General features: G+C 38.4%; 1 protein-coding gene across 1 annotated transcript; it reads left to right on the top strand.

The window, feature by feature from the left end:
- Nucleotides 1-1377: 1377 nt before the first annotated feature.
- On the top strand, nucleotides 1378-20226 carry U2AF2 (U2 small nuclear RNA auxiliary factor 2). Its single transcript, XM_032235377.1, has 12 exons — nucleotides 1378-1765; nucleotides 5553-5688; nucleotides 7127-7156; nucleotides 7440-7543; nucleotides 9702-9853; nucleotides 11153-11269; nucleotides 12626-12764; nucleotides 12903-12982; nucleotides 13293-13415; nucleotides 17286-17372; nucleotides 18632-18880; nucleotides 19685-20226. Exons 1-12 carry the CDS (start codon nucleotides 1486-1488, stop codon nucleotides 19817-19819), a joined length of 1632 nt encoding a protein of 543 aa, XP_032091268.1. The 5' UTR covers nucleotides 1378-1485; the 3' UTR covers nucleotides 19820-20226.
- The last annotated feature ends 1531 nt before the right edge of the window (nucleotides 20227-21757 follow it).

Genomic DNA, 21757 nt, shown 5'->3' with positions numbered 1-21757 from the left:
TTTTGATATAACATTCTGCACTTTGTATTTTTTTACATAACCTTGTATAACATTACAAAATGGGACAAATATATAGCATGGGAAAACAAATGTATGAGCTATTAGAGTGGAGAGATCCAATTTCCTTCATTTTCCGAGAGTTCCTGGATTACATTTGGACTTGTTCAGTTGGTTTTCCCTTGGGAAGATGGGAACACTGGTTATTTTCCCAGTTAAATTTGTACAAAGATGGGATTTAAAAGTGTTTAATAGTATATATCACTTCAAAGTTTCCTAAACGATTGAAAATATGTTTAAAATTAGAGCATAGTAAGTTCAAGAAACAATTGACAATAAGTGGTGCATTAGAAAAAAAGAAATAAGTAATATTTTTGAATTTGCTAAACATTCATAAAGAAAAGGGGAAACTTTCATGCTGAAAAAATTCAATGAAAGGATGAAAATATAATTCTCTTAAGAAAATATGCAGGAAAGTGCACCATAAAGTAGCACAAGGTGGTGCTATAGACAAAATTAAGCTAGATTTCCAGGGAAACCCCCCAGGTTTCACAAGCTTCAGGAACATGTCTGCTCCCCTTCAAAAATATAAAAACCAAATATAGGAAACAATGATGATGTTTCCTAGTTAGGATAATGAAACATCTGGAAGAAAACAAGCAAGCTCATAGAGCACCAAGGACCTCCTCATATAAAAACCAATCAATTATCTGCCTATAGTATTAATTAGCACGATCCTTGTGAAAAGAGGGGAAATAGCAGTGCTTTTTATATTAGAACAGTTGGCCTAGAAAGAATACTGTTTATAAATTGCATTCGTACACTGCAAGCATTTTGGTAAAAGTTCAGGGCCACCTGGTAACCTTAACACAAAAATCTACCTGATGTGCGTTGTCTACATTTTAACTTTCCATCCTTGTATGTGCTCGTATGTTTAAACAAGGCTATTAAACAAGATAAAATGAACCATATTTTCTGAATTCGCTTGACACTCGACACGCACCGAATTTGGAGAGGAGGAGGGAATCATATAATGTAGGTTATTTAATATGCCTGCAAATATAGCTGCATCCATGCAGCGTTAGGTATCTTCGTCTTTTTTTTAACGACAGTGTGCTATGTAAGGCCAGCATGTGAAATTATTCAGAGTTTATAGTATATTCCACAATTGAAAACAATGAGGGGAAAAAGACAACTCTCGTTCTTCCGCTATTTTGTACACTGACGTCTAAAGCTCAACCACCGCACAAGCGCACTGTAAAACAAAAATGCCCTGGAAGCACTCGAGCAACATCCGGCGGAAATACTTTATTTTTAACGAGCCATGGCTTTTTAATTTTTTTGGTTTTAAGCGGGAATACAAAGGCATGCGTCAGGCGTACGATAGTTTTTAAGACAAAGGAAATGACGTTACAAAGAGGATCCGAGTCTTTCCGTAGGAATCCGAAACTTTCCTAGAGAGGCAGCCTTTCCCGGAGGGCTTCTGTGATGATTCGTGGGAGGGGAGTAGACAGCGGGGAAAGCCAGTCGCTTTTCGAAAGGCATTCCGGAGATAGCCGAGAGTTTCCGTTCACATCCGAAGCAGCCACCGGAAGTTGCCGAACTCCCAGAGAAGGCGCTGTTGCGGCCTACTGCGTGAGGAGGACCTGGGCTGGAAAGCGCCACCACCGTGCGACCGTAGCTAGGCCGGATCGAGGGACGTCCTCCTCCTCCTTAGCCATGTCGGACTTCGACGAGTTTGAGCGGCAGCTAAATGAAAACAAACAGGGTAAGCCAGCGTGGTTGCGGGGCAAGCAAGTCGCTCGGGTTCAACGGCAGACGGAGAAAAAAAAGAAGTACGAGGTATAGCGGCGGCGGCTCTCCCCTTTTCACCGCTGCCCGTTCCGTTCTTCCCACATGGCTGGTTTTCGGCGCGGCCCATCGGCTGGCCCCGTTTAAGAGAAGGGTTGGGTATCCTCGTGCGCCCGGCCGCCACCTCTTCTTTAACTATCCCCCCTCCCTCCGCCTAATTTGGCGCGAGGTGGTTCGCGGGGGGGGGGGGAAGCGAGGCCGCGCGCTCCCCGGGACCGTTGGCGGCGTACGTTTAAAAAGGAGAACGGGGAGGAGGAGGAGGAGAAGGAAAGGTGTGCAGTGGGGAAGCCCACAGTTTTTCGGGAGTGGGGGGGGGAGGGTATCCAGAGTTGGACAACGCACGTGGAGCGCCCCCTCCCCTTCCTGGAGCTTAGCGGGTAGTCAAGGCCGGCGCTTGGGAAGGGCGGAAGAAAGGCGATCCGCGGAGCGTGCGGGGCTAGCTGCAAATTGGGCAACATCTGCTCGGCCTCTTTCCTGGGGCGCCATGGTGGAAGAGGGAAGCGAGTGGTGGCCTGGCTTCCTAGGTCCGCGGGCAGCTGCTTCTCTGCGTTACTATGGCCATGTGGCCTGGGGGCTCAACTGTACAATAGAATAAAAAATAGAATAGAATAGAATAACAGTTGGAAGGGACCTTGGCGGTCTTCTAGTTCAACCCCCTGCTTAGACAGGAAACCCTACACCACTTCAAGTAAATGGCTGTTCAATCTCTTCTTAAAAACTTACAGTGTTGGGGCATTCACAACTTTTGGAGGCAAGTTGTTCCACTGATTAATTGTTCTAATTGTCAGGAAATTTCTCCTCAGTTCTTAGTTGCTTCTTAGTTGATTAGTTTCCACCCATTGCTTCTTGTCCTTAGGTGCTTTGGAGAATAGTTTAACTCCCTCTTTGTGGAAACCACTGCTATCATGTCTCCTCTAGTCCTTTTCATCAAACTAGACATACTCAGTTCCAGCAACCGTTCTTCATATGTTTTATCCTCCAGTCCCCTAATCATCTTTGTTGCTCTTCTATGCACTCTTTCTAGAGTCTCCACATCTTTTTTACATCGTGGTGACCAAAACTGAATGCAGGATCCCAGAGGGATCCCAGAATTGGAAGGGACCTTGGAGGTCTTCTAGTCCAACCCCCTGCTGAAGCAGAAGCTGTACCATTTCAGACAAAAGGGTTGCCCAATCTCTTCTTCCAATTCTCCACTTTCATATGAAGAATATTAACATTAAAACAAAAATGGATCCTATCTCTGGATTGTAAGTTGAGAACTAGCAGCATTACTAGGCCTACATTCGAGGGTTGAGTGTGTGGGACTGCATCTACCGTGGCACAACTGTTCTTTTGCACCAGGGATAAACTGGATAGTTCACATCACCTTGGGGCTGTCCTACTACAATTTGAACAACTGGTTTCCTTAGCCACAGCTTATAAATTCCAACCTGACTTGATTTATACAACATGCCATAAATGCAGTTCTGAGGGGATTTCAGATGGGGGAGGGTGCCTTCTCTGAGTTGGAGATGCCAGAGGTTTAAACAAGAAATATTATTATATATTATTATATATATATAATAATATATATATTATTATATATATTTAGGGGGAGGGGGGAAATAAATTCCATGATTGTATTTGTAAAAAAAAAAATCAATAAAAAAAAAAATAACAACTCTTAAAAAAAAAAAGAAATATTGTACACTACAGATAGTTCTCAACCAACGACCACAATTGAGCCCCAAATTTCCATTAAGGCAGTTATTAAATGAGTTTTGCCTCATTTAATGACCCTTTTTGCCACAGTTGTATCACTGAAGTTGCAATCATGAAGTGATTTGGCTTTCCCTGTTGACTTTGCTTGTCGGAAGATGGCTGGGAAGGTTACAAATGGTGATTGCATTACCCCAGGACAATGCAAAGGTCATTGACTAGCTTAATCCAAATATTTTGATTGATACAAGGAAAGCCTATTGTAAGATATTATAAAGTGTTTTCTGAAAGAAAGATATACATGTCGTATACAAGTAGACTTTGACTTATGGCCATTCTAATCAATGCCATTGAAAATTGATCATATGTCATTTTTTCAGTGGCACTGAAACTTGGAATGGTCACTAAATGAATGGTTGTAAGTTGAAACTATTTGTATACAATATGTGTATGCTTCTTTCAGACAACATTTCATAATATCTTAGCAGTATCAATCAAAATATTTGGATTAGGCTACAGTACTGATTTTACTCCCTATTGACAATACCTATTTCCACTTGGTGGGAATCACAGTAATTCAGACTCCTAAGCCAAATTTGTTATCATGCACTGCCTGTTTGCTAGGATTGAATCAAAAGATATGCTGTAGCTCTAAGTGCAAATTATTCATGTTCTACTGTTCCACAGTATAATTCAGAGCTGCCTCCCTTCTCTCCAGAATGGATTTCCTTTGAAATAAACCAGTGCTGCCCTTTCTGAAAATACAAACATCCATGGTTTTTTTAGAATTCACTCCATTTCTTTTTAAACGGGTCTATGTTGGATATCTTGAATATACCAAATGGAAGAAATCTGGGTTCTTGTTTAAGCTTTCTTGGTAGGCATAAGAATGTTTAGTACTGTAGGTCTAATGATAACACTGGACCTACTGGTAGTTTGGATTATATGACTTAATATATAGAAATAGAAGAGAAGTCATATTGTTCTTTAAAAACGATGTTATAAATCCTTAGTTAAAATTGAAGCTTCCCTATTTTCACTTCCATTAGGTCTTTCTGGTTTGCATGAATGTTTTTAACATAGAAATTTCTGTATTGTATGGTAACCCTGTTACCAATGAATCTTAAAACAGTCTCATTGGCCACACAAATAGCATTTTGTTCTTGTTCTAAAACATTGTTTGTGTCCAGCACAGCTGCATCAGTCTCCAAAATTTGAGTTCTTTGTTTAAAGATCTATTGTTTTATAGCTAATTCTATTCCATATTATTCCTATTATGGGTCTCGTAGTAGTTCCAAACTATTGGAATGCAGTGTTAGTTTTGTCAAAATAAAATCCTGCATTCTTGTAATTATAGTTGTTGCTGTATTTTAGAAGCATACATCATATCATTTGATGCATTTTTCCTCATGTTTTATTTTGTTTTTTAATGTAGTGTTCATATTTAGAAGTTTCAAAAATCTGCAGAATTATTAGGTCTCCTAAATTTTCCTTGGTGTTTTTTAAAATAGAAAACAAAAGACTACTTGGTTTTAATTTTTAAAGAAATTAATCAAATTGTTGACACCATATTTTATTTAGGTTATCTCATTTTTTGCTTCTTGGGAATATGTGTCTCAAGGTTTTTATCAAGGGTTTCCAAATTAGACTATAGAAACATTCTGCTTGCTAGATTTGGAGATAAAACGTTAAGATAGTTGTGTGCAGTTTTACCTTTGAGAAATTCTAAAACAAATGTCTCTATTTCTCCCTTTTGATCTATTTGTTGTTGCCATTTCCCAGGGGCAATTAAGCAATTCCAGATGGTTATCCAACAGACATGATCCAATCATGGTATCAGTTTCTTCTTGGCAATGTTTATTTTCTTAAATGTTCTCCTTTGAAAGCCAAAAAAACACCAGCTCACTCTTTTAGGGAAATGAAATGGTTTGCGGCAAAAAGAGATATGTTCTCTGTTCTGAAGCAACAACTGGATAGCTCACTGTGTTCTATCCTGTTGCCTTTAGAACGGGATAAAGAGAATCGTCATCGTAAACGCAGCCACAGTCGTTCACGGAGTCGTGACAGGAAACGTCGCAGTCGTAGCCGTGAGAGGCGCAACAGGGATCAGCGCAGTGTTTCACGAGATCGCAGGAGGCGCAGGTATGGATCCTCAACAAGATATTTTTATACTGAGTAGAGAATCTTAGGCAAAACCTCAGACACATAGAATCTTTTGCCATTTAGAATTATGCAGAATAGTGATTTATCTGAAAACTAAATTTCCTGGGGAAAACTACTCAAACAATAAAATTAAAAGTGAGAAAAAGGATTCAGAAGAAAAGATAATAATTATAAAAAGAAAAAAAAGTTAAGAGAATGGGATAAAAGGAGAAAATTAATAAGAAGTGGAATTTTTGGGAGACCAAGAGCAAATGGTTAAAGAGGAGAAAGGGAAATAAGGTACATATTAGTAGATTAAAGGGAATTGTATTAATATTATTAATGGTGGATAGTTAATTAAGATGTAAGAGAATTATAACAACATTATTAATGGTGGATAATTAATTAAGTTTTTTATGTTAAAATTGAATTTGATGTATGTTGCTTACAGCAAAACAGACCAACAGATGAAATGTGAAATGGCAATTTGGTTTAACTTTAAGACAATTTTAATTAAGAGATGAAGATGAAATGTTAAAGAGTGGAATGGAGAATTTGAAAAACATATTTAGCGATGGAGTTGATGTTATTGTAAGAGATTAGAAATTAAGGGAGATTAGAGATATTTATGTATTAAGAAAAGTTTAAGATAAAAATATGGAAAGAGAATAATTGGCTAAAATTGGAAAGAATGATGCAAAATGGATTGTGTATATGAGATGATGAACAAGAAAAGATTTAGACAACACTTTGTTAATAAATACGTTAAAAACTTTGCAATAAAAATATTTTTAAAAAATCTTGAACCTGATGAGATTTGATCTGCCAAATTGCAAGCAGCCAACAGGCAGCAAAATTAGCCTGCAGTACTGCATTCTAACCACTGTACCACTGTGGTTTGATTATTAATAACATACTTTTCCTTACTGATTAATGTCTTTAGTGATGAATACACATGACCTAGGTATTTGTGCTTGGGCACTTTTTAAACCCAGTTAGAAATACAATATGCCACAATAATAAATGAATAAAGTTCTTTCTGGAATTTTTTTTCTTAGCAATAGTACTTAGCAAATGTATCACTTTACAGTGCTTTACAGCCCTATCTAAGTGGTTTACATAGTCAGCATATTGCCCCCAATATGGATCCACATTTTACCCACCTTGGAAGGATGGAAGGCTGAGTCAACTTTGAGCCGGGGAGATTTGAACTGCCAAATTGCAGACACCTGGCAGTCAGCAGAAGTAGCCTGCAGTACTGCACTCTAGCCATTGCGCCACCGTGGTTTAGACTGCTCATTTGCCTACCTAGGTTGCACCTCTGCTCGTGGATGCAAGATTGACAGTTATTAAATTAATATTTGTGATTAAATATCTGTGAATGTTTTTCTGCTTTAAATAGGAAAGGACAAAAAACAATTTTGTTTTTGTTTTTCAGATCTCCTCTGAGCCTGTCAGGTCCTCTAACGTGAGTATTGCCAGTTCTTCCTGGTGCTGGCAGGGGCAACTAAAAGCCATAGGAGGCTTCACTAAAAAAAAACCCTCTAAAATTAAGGGAAGCAATGCAGGAATCAGAATTCATTGTAGGGATTATTGTATTATAAACATTGACCTTGGATATTAAGATATATCCCAACGGGAATAAACATAGACTTCAGTAGGAATTCATTTTAATTTTAAGATTGCAGTAAATTAAATATGTTTTTTTTTCTTTCTTCCAACTAACCTTTTACTCTTGCACCCTACTACAGCCGATCTCCTCGGCATGAGAAGAAGAAGAAAATCCGCAAGTATTGGGATGTCCCTCCTCCAGGTTTTGAGCACATTACACCCATGCAGTATAAAGCCATGCAGGGTAGGCTCTTCTTTGTTTAGGTCATCTTGATTCACTCAGTTTTACAACAGGGCTAGGCAACTTGAATAATTTTAAAAAATCTCCTAAAGTGAGCAGTTGTGATCTCTCTGTCCTTTCCATGGCAGTTTGAACCATGAGCAGGTCAGTAATAGAGAGTATAAATGGGCCTACTCACCAGTTGGTTCATTGCACATGCACCTGGGCCTCCCCTTGTGTCTCATCTATGTTGCCTCAAAACATGTCTCACCAGTCTCTGTAAGGCTTGCTGTTGAGTTAACATCCATGGATTTGACTATCAATATATTGTAACTTTTATTGGTGGGTAAAGATTTTCCATCTCACATTCTTTTTACTAGTCTTTGGATTTTTGTGTCTTGAGTCACAATAATTATAGTTATGGCCCTTCCATCATATTACAAACCATACATAAAAATACCATAATGCGAATTTAAAATGGGGTAATAATTTATTACATTGAAAAGCTGCTGGCTATCAGCAACTCTGTATGGTTTGTAAATTGTTAAAAAGATTTTAAAACTAGAAATACTGAAACAGTATAAAACAGAAGAACAGAGATGGTAAACAAAATAAATCTGGATGGGAAAAAGGGAAAGGACATCAGTTGTCCTTGGCTGGGTGAACGATCATGTCTAATAGATCATTTCTGAAATGTACCTATGTGCCACAAGAGTGCATAAGAGCTAAAATGGTATGTCAAACCGTAAACTATTAAATGTCAGTTGAAGGCATATCTGCTACCTCTGCAAGTCATAGCCATAACATTGTTTGTGATTTAAGAATAAGCACATTTTTAACCACTACTTCTGTAATTTTATTAATCACAGAGTATGGCTTAGAGGTGGTTCTGTGGTTTATGTGACAAAACATTTAGGTTTTACTAATCCTAGACGAAATCCATATTTAATTTTGGCTGCTGTTTTTTCAGCAGCAGAGCTGTGTAATGTTAATCTTAAACCACACACTGGCAGTTTTGTAGCTATGTTGCTTAGAAGGAAGAGGCAGTGAGCATGAGTGAACAAGTTTGATATAATGGTTAAGGTGCTGGTCTGGAAATAGGAAATTCTTTGAGTTTTTAGTCCTACCTAAGGCATGAAAGCTGGCTGGGTGATTTTGGATCATTCACTCTCATCCCAACTCACCTCACAGAGTTGTTGGGAAAATAGGAGGAAGAAATATTTTTGGACTATAAGACGCACCAAGATTTTGAAGAGGTGAATTTTAAAAAAAGTTTTTGCCATCCACAGCCCCCAGGAGCACTCTGCAGGCCTCCCAAACCCTTTGCATGCCTTGTTAGTTGCGATAAACAGAGCCATTTTTTGCTTGTTCTTCCCCTCACCAGTCACCAGGAGCATTGTACAGGCCTCACAAAGCCTCTGTGTCTCCATTTTTGCGAAAAATGGGATGTGTGTATTGGGGTTTCAGGTGGCCAAAAATGCTATATTCAGTGTATAAGACGCACCCAGATTTTCACCCTTTTTGGTGGGGGGGAAAGGTTATACTCTGAAAAATATGGTATGTTGGCTGCCTTCAGTTTCTTATAAAGATATAAAGATAAAAATCAAGTAAATAAATAAACACATGGTTTTAAAGGCAGAAATGCTGCTAAAATGGCTCAGCCTAGGAGTTCCCCAATTTGACCTTATAACATCCATGTTGTGGTCAGAAAGTTCTGTTTCAACTTGGGAACGTTTTTCCTATATCTGGTTCATTTTGGGCTGATGGGTTACTGTGCATAATAGAAAAAGATAGCTGTGATCTTTGCTGATGAATAGCTAGTTATTCTTTACTGATGAAATAACAAAATTAACACTTACCTTTTTTGAAAAGTGTTTGGATTGCTAGTTCTCTTCTTCACCGTTCCATATACGTTTTAATAACACCTTAATTCTCATTGTTGCTACAGATTGTTTAAGGCTCTTCAAAATGTTCTTACTCCAGGATAAGCTATTCTGAATGTCTATTTTAAGCCACTTCTGTAACACAAAATGGGCTGTTTGGGATTGGCATGTTTCATAATGGAATATTTTGCATATCCTGAATCCTGTGTATTTATATCAAGACTTTCCCAATATATAATGTTTTTATCAGGAGAATCAGAGCTGATAACTTTCAGTATACTTTTTTTTTTCATTTCTAGCTGCGGGACAAATTCCAGCTACAGCCCTACTACCAACCATGACTCCAGATGGGCTGGCAGTAACCCCTACACCTGTGCCTGTAGTCGGCAGTCAAATGACGCGACAAGCTCGTCGTCTCTATGTTGGCAATATCCCTTTTGGAATCACTGAGGTACTTGTTAGCTCATTCTGTTACCTCTGCTCAGCCTTGAAACTTTTGGCTGCAAAAGTGCTCAATTTCAGTGACACTACCAGAAAAGCATCCTGGTTTAATATTTGTTTCTTCTTTTTTATTTTTAAAGAGATGGGGTATGAATGGAAATGGGAATGCCTCACTATAGAGGAATTCCACCACTTCCAGTCTTATTTTGCCATTTTTGGATCAAAACTACATATTTGACATTTTGCCGTTGAATTTGAGGATTGCAAAGGGAATACTGGAAGTTTAAGTTGGGAGAGCCAACTGAACCTCATTAAATGCAGCCATGCTCAAACTTATTATGACTTGGCATCTTAATGATTTGTATTTCAGTTACAAACTTTTGGAGTACTGTCTGTGGTGCTTTTCATTGATGATTCGCATGAAATGAATTTTTGCTTTCCCTGAACTGGTAGCTTCTAGATATACTGATGGGGATTGTGCCCTAGACTGAAATGATATTCTAAATATTCCTATCACATCATGTCTTTTTCCCACACATTTTAGTGTTTGTCTTTAAAAAGAAAAATGTTTGATTTGGGGTTACTGCTTTCCATATTTTTGAAGTTGGGTGCATAGAGACATATCCATCCTTAGAACTAGGGCCAAAATTGGTTAAATGTTTTCTTGAAGCTGTGCTGAATATACAGAAAAAGCAGCTCAACTTTTTCTCTATGTGATACAGATAAGGGGATGCTGTTTTTAAAGATCATTTCTTGCTTTTTATTATGAGCCAAAGTGACTACATTGAGTCAGTGAGTTGCTCAGTTTAATATAGTATCTCTTCTCAGGGCATCTTCTAAATTTGTCTTCTTGATATTTATATTTGATCAACATTGTTGGCCTGAAGCATTGAATTCTGATTTAGACATTCAGAAATGGGAATGGGCGTTATTATTTCATTTCATTAAATTTGTTATCACTGCTACTCCACTAGACCCTGGGCAGCATATTTATTTGCAGTCCTGACTGCAGGTCAGTGGTGCTTATATCTAATAGAGAGAGATGTATTAAAACCTAAATGACCAGAGAAATAAATATGGTTGCTTGTTATTTAATTATCCCTACCAAAAAGAAAAAAAAGACCAAAGAGTTTTCCATTTCTCTTTAAGTGAATATTGTATGGGACTGCAATCCTCATAGCTTCACAGTTTGCTACCATCATAGCAGGCAAGTAGGAAATGTTGTTTTGTAATCTATTTGTGGTCCAGGCTGTCATTCCAGCTTGTATCATACATCTATTCTTTGCATCTCTTTCCATGATTTCAATAGGAAGCAATGATGGATTTCTTCAATGCCCAGATGCGCCTTGGTGGCCTTACTCAGGCTCCCGGTAATCCTGTCTTGGCTGTGCAAATTAACCAGGATAAGAACTTCGCTTTTCTGGAGGTGAGTTTATAAGTGACTCAGGACAGATTTAAAACACCACTGATTTACTCGCATGATTATGATTCTGGAGAAATCAAAGGAAATGCATAAAATTATTTCTTTCATGTAGACTTATTAAATGTTCAAAATATAACATAGTTGTAACTCATGTTCGTGAGTTCTAAAGCTTGGCTTTGTATGAGGCTCTATAAGAGTTATATGAACCACAGTGGTGCAGTTGTTAAAGTGCAGTACTGCAGGCTACTTCTGCTGACTGCCAGCTGCCTGCAAATTGACAGTTCAACTCTCACCAAGCTAAGGTTGACTCAGCTTTCCATCCTTCCCCAGATTGTTGGGGGCAATATGCTGACTCTGTAAACTGCTAGAGAGGGCTGTAAAGCACTGTGAAGCGGTATTTAAGTCTGCTATTGCTATTATTCTCTTTTTGTTTGTTTTATTGTGGCCAGAATTGTGAGGTTGATGGTGTAAGGTTAATCCACCCTGCTACAGGTTAATACATTTAATTCAAAGGCTAAATTCAGTTTTTAGAAAAGATTTTCATAGAGTAATGTGATAGCAGGAGAGGAAACATTTATAATAGTAATTTATGCAAATACTGCAAAACCAGATGGAAAGATATTCATTCTTTTCCAATATATGAAATAGAAAACCCAGGAGATAGAGGGATTGAACTTTATTGGATACAGGACATTCTAGAAATAATAGTGCCTTACTTATTTGTTCAGTTGTCAAATTCTTTTAACAGCATTATTTTCTAGAATTTGGGACTAATTTGAGCACTCCAATTGTGCTGCAAACTTGTTTCATTTAATTATTCCAATTAAAGGCATCTCTTGCTGATGGTACTCTTTGCTGAATGTCTGCATTTAAAACATTGTACAAACAAGTAGTGGTTATGTGAAGCTTAAATTCCATCTGACTGAGTTTCTTGAGCTTCTTTGACATCTAACTTCATTTTTTTGTATTTTATTTACTCTAAATGCTTCATGGATAAATGCATAAATCTCCACTTCAGCTTAGGCCATGTTTCCTTGGGTGTACAAAATAATAGCTTCCTTGTTCTAAGTATTCTAGAATCTAGAAGTTTATTGGTGAAAATTTCATTCCTTGTAAATTTTGCAAGATATATACATTGAACTGTGAAGAGTCTACTGTTTTCCTAATTGGACACTGATCATCTGACCTCATATAAGCCTAGAATTTAATTAGAGATGCCTATTTTGCTTCTTGATCCTGAGTAGTAGCCATATATTCTTTATACTATAAGATTTATACTACTAGCCATATATTCTATAAGAGACAATGACACTGGTTTTCCCCATTCCCCCTCTAACCCCTCCCTTTTCTCTGCTCCAGTTCCGTTCTGTGGATGAAACAACACAGGCCATGGCTTTTGATGGGATCATTTTCCAGGGACAGTCACTGAAAATCAGACGCCCCCATGATTATCAACCACTTCCTGGCATGTCTGAAAACCCATCAGTTTATGTGCCAGGTGGGTTTATCAGACTTTTGGTGAATTAAAAGTGATGATTATATAATATACAAAGAGAGGAAAATTTAGCATGTTGTATGCAGCATATGGATAATTTCATGTGTTTTCCTGCCATGTCGACCCGCTTCCTTCTTTTAGGTGTCGTTTCCACAGTGGTCCCAGATTCTGCTCATAAACTGTTCATTGGGGGTCTGCCAAACTATCTTAATGATGATCAGGTCAGTCTTGGAATATGACACGATTCAGGATAACGTGGGCAAGCGTTTCATTCTCCATTCTTAATTTTTAACCAGCTGTGACATGTTTCGTACTCACTGTAATTCTTTGATAAAGCCAGTTAATAGCCAGTTTGATCCAGCATTTTATGGGAAATATTTCTGAGGTATTTACTAATTTTTATAACCTTACGAAAGCCAGATAAGTCTTTAAAGACTACTTTAATTCTTCATAATACCATGCTACTATGAAGATTTGGTGATTAATTGGTATGATGACAATCGTTGACATTGATTCTTCCTTCTCCACCAGGTCAAGGAGTTGCTCACTTCCTTTGGGCCACTGAAGGCTTTCAACCTGGTGAAGGACAGTGCCACTGGCCTGTCAAAAGGTTATGCCTTCTGTGAATACGTGGACATCAATGTCACAGACCAGGTAAGGCCAGCCTCCCTTGTTCATCCTCTTTTCATTTTTGCTCTGCAGCGGCCCGCCGATCTTCCCGTGGGATGAGGGGGGTTCTTTGTCCTTTGAGCAGGTGGGGTGTTTTTTTCTCTCCTCCTCCCCTTTAGGGGGTGCCAGCTTTTCTCTCCTTTACAGCACAGCTGCTGACTTAGCGGCAGACACCATCGAGTTAGTGTTCTGATCACTTCTGCTTTTTGTTCCCCCCAAAAAAACAACAACTCTCCCCGAATGTTAGTCGGAGAAGGCTTCGGCCTTTTTGCGAAGACCCTGGCCGCCGTGCCCGACCGAGAGCCGGTAAGAAGCCCTCCCCTCACCAGTCAGGGAAGAGCCGGGTCCGTAGTGCATTTCACCCATTTCCCTACCCCCAGTAAATTCTCTGTTCTGCACCCCTAATAACTATGTTTCCTTTCTCCCGCTGAGCTTTGTGTTACAGCGGGGGAAGGAGGAACAGGCCCGTAACCAGCAGACATGCTTGCTAACTCCAATGGGAGTTGTAAAATGCAAGTATTGACATTTATAGTTTAACAATAAAACAAAGGAAAAGCACCTCAGATTCCCCTTGGCTTGTTGGAGAGGGGGGACCTGTGGTGGAGAGGAAACACCCCACAATTCCCAGTAAGGTTCAGAGCGTGTCGGTGGTAACTTTGCATGCAGAGCATAAGCTCTTGTTTTTGGGTTGATCTCCATCAGGGTTATGCATGTGTTTCTTTGTAATTGAGTGCCATTGTTAGTATATATGGATACATGTTTTTTTTAAATATATCCTCCCCCACACCTGCTTTTTGTCCCATGCAGTCTTTCTTCCCACATGCTACTTGGGAAGTGTGTGTTTTCCCATGCTCTCCCTTCCCCTCTATTGGTCTCTCTGCATCAAGGAGAAAGCTATGAGTTTTTAGCAAAAGCTAAAATCTTGGATGAGATCCAAAACCAGATTGTAAATCTGAGAATGATGGATATTTACCTCTCTAACCTCCTAGACCACCAATCTCCAAAATGGTTTCATAGATTAAGAAGACAACAATATTATAAAAAGAGTAACAGTAGCCCCAAGAAAGCATACATAAGACATTTTCTGTGTTATTCCCAGGCCAAAGGGGCCTGTCAATATCCTAACCTGGGAAAAGAGCCAAGATTTTAGAGTTCACTTGAAGGTGGGTCAGGTGAAAGCTGTATGAATCTCTGGGGGATCCTGTTCTAAAGGGTAGGTTCAGTAACTGAAAGTTCATTTCCTGCAAGATAACATTGCTTGAACAGTGGAACCCAAAGCAAGCCAAATCTGAGTAGTAGATGCTGTAAGAGATGGATGGCCTCTCGGATACAACCTATGCCTTGTGGAGATTTATGGTTAATAACTAGCATCTTGAATTTACTGATAATCAGTCCAGCTCATAAAGCAAAGGGATTTGTTACAGGGGCATAATGTTTGCCCGTTGTGGCTTGTCACTGCAAAGTAGACCAATTGTAGTTTCTGATTAATCATTAAGCGCAGCCTCGTATAGTGCAGATTGTAACAATCTGTTCACTAGATAGTCAAGGTGTGCATGACTGTGAGGAGAGCCTCATGATTCGGAAACAGGTGCCTCCTAACCAAAACTTGTGCAAACACCTTCCTGCTTACAGTGGCTACCTGCTCCTTGAACAGGAATTGCAAGTCCAGGAAGACTGGATATTGTGCACCAATCCACAAAGGGATAGTTTGATCCCATCCAGAATCAAAAATCCCTGGAACTGGGAGAGTCCAAATATTGACAGCTACTCTCGATAGGATTGAATTTGACATGTTCCTCCCCAGAGCCTCCAGACACCAGAATAACCTAGCTTGCTTTATTGAGCTGCACAACTGAATATCATCCATGTATTAATACAGGGTTCCCAACCTTTTCTATACCCCACACCCCTAGAACACTTCTGATATATTCTCAAACCCATTACAAAAATAAATAATTATGTGCATATAATTTGCATATAATTATGCATATACACTAATTTTGAAACTTCATAACCCAGGTTTTCCCATCCCCTGGAATATCATCTCACACCCCAGGTTGGGAACCCCTGTATTAATACTGGAGGAGTGAAAGTATTCAGCCCAGTGATATCCCACAAATTGCAGGCTTTGAAAAGGCTAACAGGATTTTCTGATTTTTTAAAAATTTAAATTTTATATTACATATATAATATTTTATATTATATTAGGAAGCAGTACAGCTTGCTTGAACTTCAGGTAATTTACTTTTGGTTAGATATTAAAATAAATGCCATAATTGGAAAAATAATTCTACAGAGACATTGGGCCCACGAAAGTCATAGATAAACATATGGATCATTCTAAGGTTGCCCTCAAATTGCTATTTGTAATGCAATAAAAAGACATTATTGATTACATGGAAAACATTTTCTAATGAAATTTCATTTACATTAAATCAAATGCTACCAATAATCCCAATTTGACTCTTGCTTCAAGAAATCATCTGAAGGAGCAAGTATCTGAGAAACTCTATTAAATAAAGTTTATTTTAGCTAACCTAATAGAGAACGTGATAGAGAGATACTTGATATTTCAGGAGAATTAGACTTTTTATAAACTCCACAGATTTTTAAATGTATAGCTCAAGTTACAACTTTCATTTTGCCCATACAGTTTTAAGAAGTGTTTATTGAGTTGTCTCCTTGGATGAGATTTTAAATGAAGTCTTCTACATTAATTGGAAACTGCCGCATCAACCCATTCCCTTCTGCTGTTGATATAGCTTCTAATTTATATATGCTTTACAAATTAGATGCTAACAGATGTTATGTGCGCCAAGAAGACCTAAATGCAGATAAAATATTGAGACAATGCTATACTTAGCATTTTTGGGGAAAAGGGACAATCCTGGTCAAGTGCCATTAAAGGAAAGAAGAGTGGGATTATGTCATCTGAATAAATGAAAATTACTTTCTAACTAGACAAGTATATAATTGTAACATTGGTATATAACCATTTTTAAAACTGTCCTCTCCCCCCATCTTGATTCTGTGTCTTATACTCTTACTTTCTCTAAAAAAAATTATCTCAGAAAATTAGATGCTGAAAATTTATGCCCATGTGTATATTTTGAAGTTACACAGTTATGAATGCAAGTTCTAGATCATAACTTGAATTATTTTGGCCAAGTTGTAGTTTCATACATATTTTGCTCCATCCCTGGCTGAACCAGCCCTTCATCCACTGGATTCTTCTGTGCAGAAAAGGATTAGTAAATTTGCTTGCCCGCTTTTTATTTAATTGATAACTTAACTCTGTTTCTATATTGTAGCTGGGAAATTATTTGGCCTCATAATCTTGCTTCTAAAATTGGTCTGTGTGGAAACCAAATTCTCAATATTGTAAAACATGATATTAAATTCTTTATTGGGGCTGAACTGGTAAAATGTAAATTCCCAAAGCATGACAACTTCAAATCAGTGGAATTCTCATTCTGAAAAATATGTGGTCTCATCTGCATCCTTTTAGAATTTTCTGTCTTTGTTGGCAACATTTGGCTGAGGCTGAAATCTCACCTTTGCTCTTCTCCTTCATGCAGACAGTCTTGTTGACTCATCTTAATCCCTTCCAACAAGATCTATTTTTTAAAAACATGATGATTTTGAGGCCCGGCAGGTAAATAACTAAATGTGGTATTAAATCCAAGAGCAGGGCAGTTCAGGTAGGAATCTGGTGGGGAGGGGGCATAAAAGAAGCTACTTTTTGTGTATGAATGTGTGGATGTTTTAGAGCCTGGGGCAGAGGGGTGTATGGTTGGTGGCCTCAGAGGCTCAAGTTTTGAAGTGTCTGGATTCACTTTTGTTTTGCCCTCGCAGGCCATCGCAGGGTTGAACGGCATGCAGCTGGGTGACAAGAAGCTTTTAGTGCAGAGAGCCAGCGTGGGAGCCAAGAATGCTACTCTGGTAAGGAAGGAAAGGGATTGGGATGAGGGAGAAATGGTACCAAGGAAAAACCCTTCCAGGGTGTATTTTTCAGGTTTGGTTTCTGAAAGTTAGAAGATTGATCTTGTTAATACTATCAAATGCTAAGGGTTGCAGGCATAAGGGAACTACTCATGTCTTGCCTTGCTTAACGAGAGAGAAGCAATTTCAGGCCAAACAAGGTTCCCAAGTCTTTTAGGTTATCCTGGAAATATGTGTGCATGAAGTAAGGGAAATTCTTCAAATTTGGAACAGCTGTGACTTTCATGTCACCTTTGGCTTGGCAATATCAAAACATCTTTACTGCCTCTGGGTTTCAGACTAAACAGAATCCAAATGAGATAGACAAGGCTGGTGTGTGCTGCCTTCTTTCTCTCCTCCTCTACCCAGAAGCTCCCAGTGCAGCTGTCCTGGCTTGACTATCCCCATTGTCTTTCCAGCACTTTCACTCCCTCCCTTCAGCTGCTACCACCAATTTCTAATTGAGTATTCCAGGAAGCTTCATGATATTCTAAAAGACTTTTGTTCAGATGGTGAACGGCCTTTTTAGTTTTTATAAAGGTCTCTAGTGCATAGACTTTATTTTCTGTATGTCTGTACAGGAGAGTTGTAATAATAAAATATTTGCATGACATTTATTTCTGAATCTAATTCTTATTTTTATATTAAACCTATTTAGCTGGATATGCACATTGACCCAGGATAATTTGAAACCTAAAATGAAAATACCTGCAGAAATAAATAGTGTCTTTATAAAGATATAGGTGCTGGCATGATCAGCTGATGCATTGAAGCCATATATTAGAAGAATAGGGCATCATGCTGATTTCTGGTGAACTAAAAAAGCAGTTTCCAAAGTAACCAATATCTACCCGAAGAATTACAGTATATATCCAAAAGTTATTACATTTTTGAGAATCAGAAATTATTATTTCTGCTTTGCTTATTTCTACCAGTCATAAGAAACCATAAACTGGTTATTTCGTTGACAGAGAAGTAACACTTTCCAGAGTTTCAGATTTTGAGATTTGGTTTTAAAATAGTATTAATAGTAGCTGTTTGGTATATTTGAGATTGAAGAAACAGATACTCTGAATTCTTCCAGAAATTAAAATCAAAGCTTGTAAAGAAACAAATACAGGATTTTGGTGCGTGTTTGGAAATGACAGTTTAAATGGTTGTGTCACTGAATTCTTCTGTCTGTGGCTTTCTCTCTCTTCTCTTGCTGCCCACCCCCCCAGAGTACAATAAACCAGACCCCAGTGACCCTACAGGTACCGGGTCTCATGAGTTCACAAGTACAGATGGGTGGTCATCCAACTGAGGTGCTGTGCCTCATGAATATGGTATTACCTGAGGAACTCCTGGATGATGAGGAATATGAAGAGATTGTTGAGGATGTCCGTGATGAGTGTAGCAAGTATGGTGTTGTCAAATCCATTGAAATCCCCCGGCCTGTTGATGGAGTCGAGGTTCCTGGCTGTGGAAAGGTACTTAATGGTTGTAGGGTTGGCGGGATAGCTATTGTTCTCTTAACATAGAATGCCTCTGTTCTTATTTGGCTCCATGAGCTCTAAGGTATACATGGGACATAGAAGGGTTCAATCAGATGGCTCTGCTCTAAAGCACAAACCTATCTACTATGGAATGAAAAAATTGAATTATGGGAATCCAAATCAGGATTTCATGAAAAGTGTGGCTTAGTGTCCAAGAATGGTTTTATGTTTTTTGCCTTTGCAGAACCTTCTGGTATCCCATTTCTATAAAGTAAATTGAAAAGGCAGTAGAGGTTTTGTTAAGTAAGCCATTTGGTTGCAGACTGGGTATCAAAAATGGTTTTTATTTTGAAAAAGACAACTGGAATGATTTTTTGAGGAAAAATAAGACGTTTCGTTTCCTATCCTGGAAGCTTCATCCGTTATATTGGATCGTCACAGACATTTGCACACTGGGTATTCCCTGGTGATCTTACATGCATGTTTAGTTGTTAAGGATTGGCTAAGTGTTGCTTGTTTTAAATCAGTCAGCGTAAAACTGAGTAGCTTTAAGATTAGTAAGGTTGTGATCAGTTCATAAAGGCAGCTAGCTACAAATTTAGTATGGTAAGAAAATTAGACTGGATGCATGGAAGAAACATGAGAATCAGATTACAATAAAAGTACAGTTGCTACAATTTATTTTCCTAGTCAAATCCTTATATGTATGATCTGGCCCAGAGTTGAATCCCTTAATTGTCAATTTTTAAAAATGTACCACTAATTGTTTTCTCTTTTGTCCCCTCACTCTTCTTGTAGATATTTGTGGAGTTCACATCTGTCTTTGACTGTCAGAAGGCCATGCAAGGCCTCACTGGACGAAAGTTTGCAAACCGGGTCGTTGTGACCAAGTACTGCGATCCTGACTCCTATCATCGCCGAGACTTCTGGTAGCCCAGCCCTTGAACCATCCTTGAAGGGTTTTTGTGGAGGCAGGGGCAACTCGCTGGCCGGAGAGGCTCCTTTAGCAGCATAGCCTGTTTATATTTTATGGCCAAAATCTGTATTTCCCCCCCTCCCTTTCCATTTGTCCCAGTTCCTTCCTTTTCTAAACCTACCATCAGCCCACCCACCCATGCACCCCACTGGTTTCCCAATGATGTTTACTCTGTAGTACAAATGTTGTCTCTTATCCCATATTTCCCCTCCTTTCTCTGATGTTTCAGATTTTTTGCTAAAAGGAGTTTTGCTGTCAAAAGAGTGGGCCTGTTTTTTGTTGTATTTTCCTTTCTTCTACGCTATGTGTATGGACAACTATTTCTCTAGTGTTGTCTCTCATAATTAAACATTTTTTTTTCCAATTCCCTGGTGTCATTGGGGCAACTTCCTCAATTTTAAATCTCTGATTGTAAACTAAGATGTCTGTAGAGAGTCTCAGTCATCCAGGTCATGGTTGTCCTGAAAGTGCTTTTTTAGGCAGCAACTGGACTTTCTTGTTTTTTTTTTTTTTTTGAAGGCGTTTCCATTCTCATCCAAGAAGCTTCTTCAGTTCTCTCCGGATGATGGGGAATGGAAGGATTTATAGTCCTGGCAGACAGCTGGTCATTTGCATCCTTTTGCTTCAACAACCCTCTAAAACTATGCAAATGAAACATCTTCAAAAGCAAAAACAAAGTCCAGTTGCCTCCTGAAAAAGCACCTTTGGGATAAATTAAGATGATTTAATATGCTTTTCAAAGGGAAATTTATCAACAAAGATGCTAACAATATCAAAACCTATCATTAATGTACGGTAATCCTTACTTAATGATGGTTATAGGAATCAGAATTTGTCACTAAATGCAATGTCACATGACTAACACTTAGTTCTGGCACGTTTGTTAGTTGGCATTAAATGCAACATCAGGTGATCACCATTTGCAACTTCCTGCTGAGTTCTCCATTGAGTTTGTCAAAAGCTGGCAGTGAAAATTGCAAATGGCAATCATGTTACCATACAATGTTGCATTGTCATAATTACAAGATAGGCATCAAGCACCTGGATCATGATCACATGATTGTGGGGATGCTCTGAGGGTTGCAATTATGAGAACCAGTTGTAAGTATCATGTGTAACTGGTTGCTGAACAAATGATCATTAAAGGAGAACTACCTGTACAAGTGTAATGCTGGTTGAATTTTAAGAATAGAAGATGGAAGTTATTATTTTTAATTAGGCTATCTACCATCTTTGAATTCTGCCAGAAGAATTCTGCACACTACTTCTGTAATGTAGAAATTGACAAATCTGTGACTACAGATTTCTCAGATGCTGTTTTTGTGGGACTATGTTTGGATGCAAATAGTTTGTATTCCTTAGGTCAGTGCAATGTTGTATTTGTAGAAGTTGTTGCACAAGCGTTCCATTGGTTTAAAGTACAGGAGACTGAGCTCTTGGTAACCTTGAGCTGAATGAAATGCCAGTACATGGTACTCTGGATCTATAAACTTCCCAAAAATCATTTTCATTCAACTCCTTTCCACAAAACTATTTCTTCCCCTTAAGAGGTACAGGTGCATAGTTAAGACTGGTAAATTCATGCTGACAACTTTATCCTGAGGAATTGCTGAATAAGCCTTCCAACATTTCTATGGCAATACTTCACTGCCTAATATAATGGTGGCCCATATCAATGACTAGCAATAGAAATAATGAAATTAACATGATCTCTTACACAATCTGTTCAAGCTGCAAGGATTAAAACTATTTGCTGCAGAATTTGTAGTTATTACTGAATTCTGATTTATTTAGCAACATGCCACTGTAGTTTATGTAAAGGCTTTTTAAAAACTGTTGCCTCAGCTAAAAAAAATTGAGCTTAGAACTTTTTCACAAAACAGGATAGTAAATTA

This window comes from Thamnophis elegans, chromosome Z, assembly GCF_009769535.1.
Source record: "Thamnophis elegans isolate rThaEle1 chromosome Z, rThaEle1.pri, whole genome shotgun sequence".
Lineage (NCBI taxonomy): Eukaryota > Metazoa > Chordata > Lepidosauria > Squamata > Colubridae > Thamnophis > Thamnophis elegans.
Note: the sequence above shows the minus strand (reverse complement) of the source record. Positions and strands in the feature narration are given on the sequence as shown.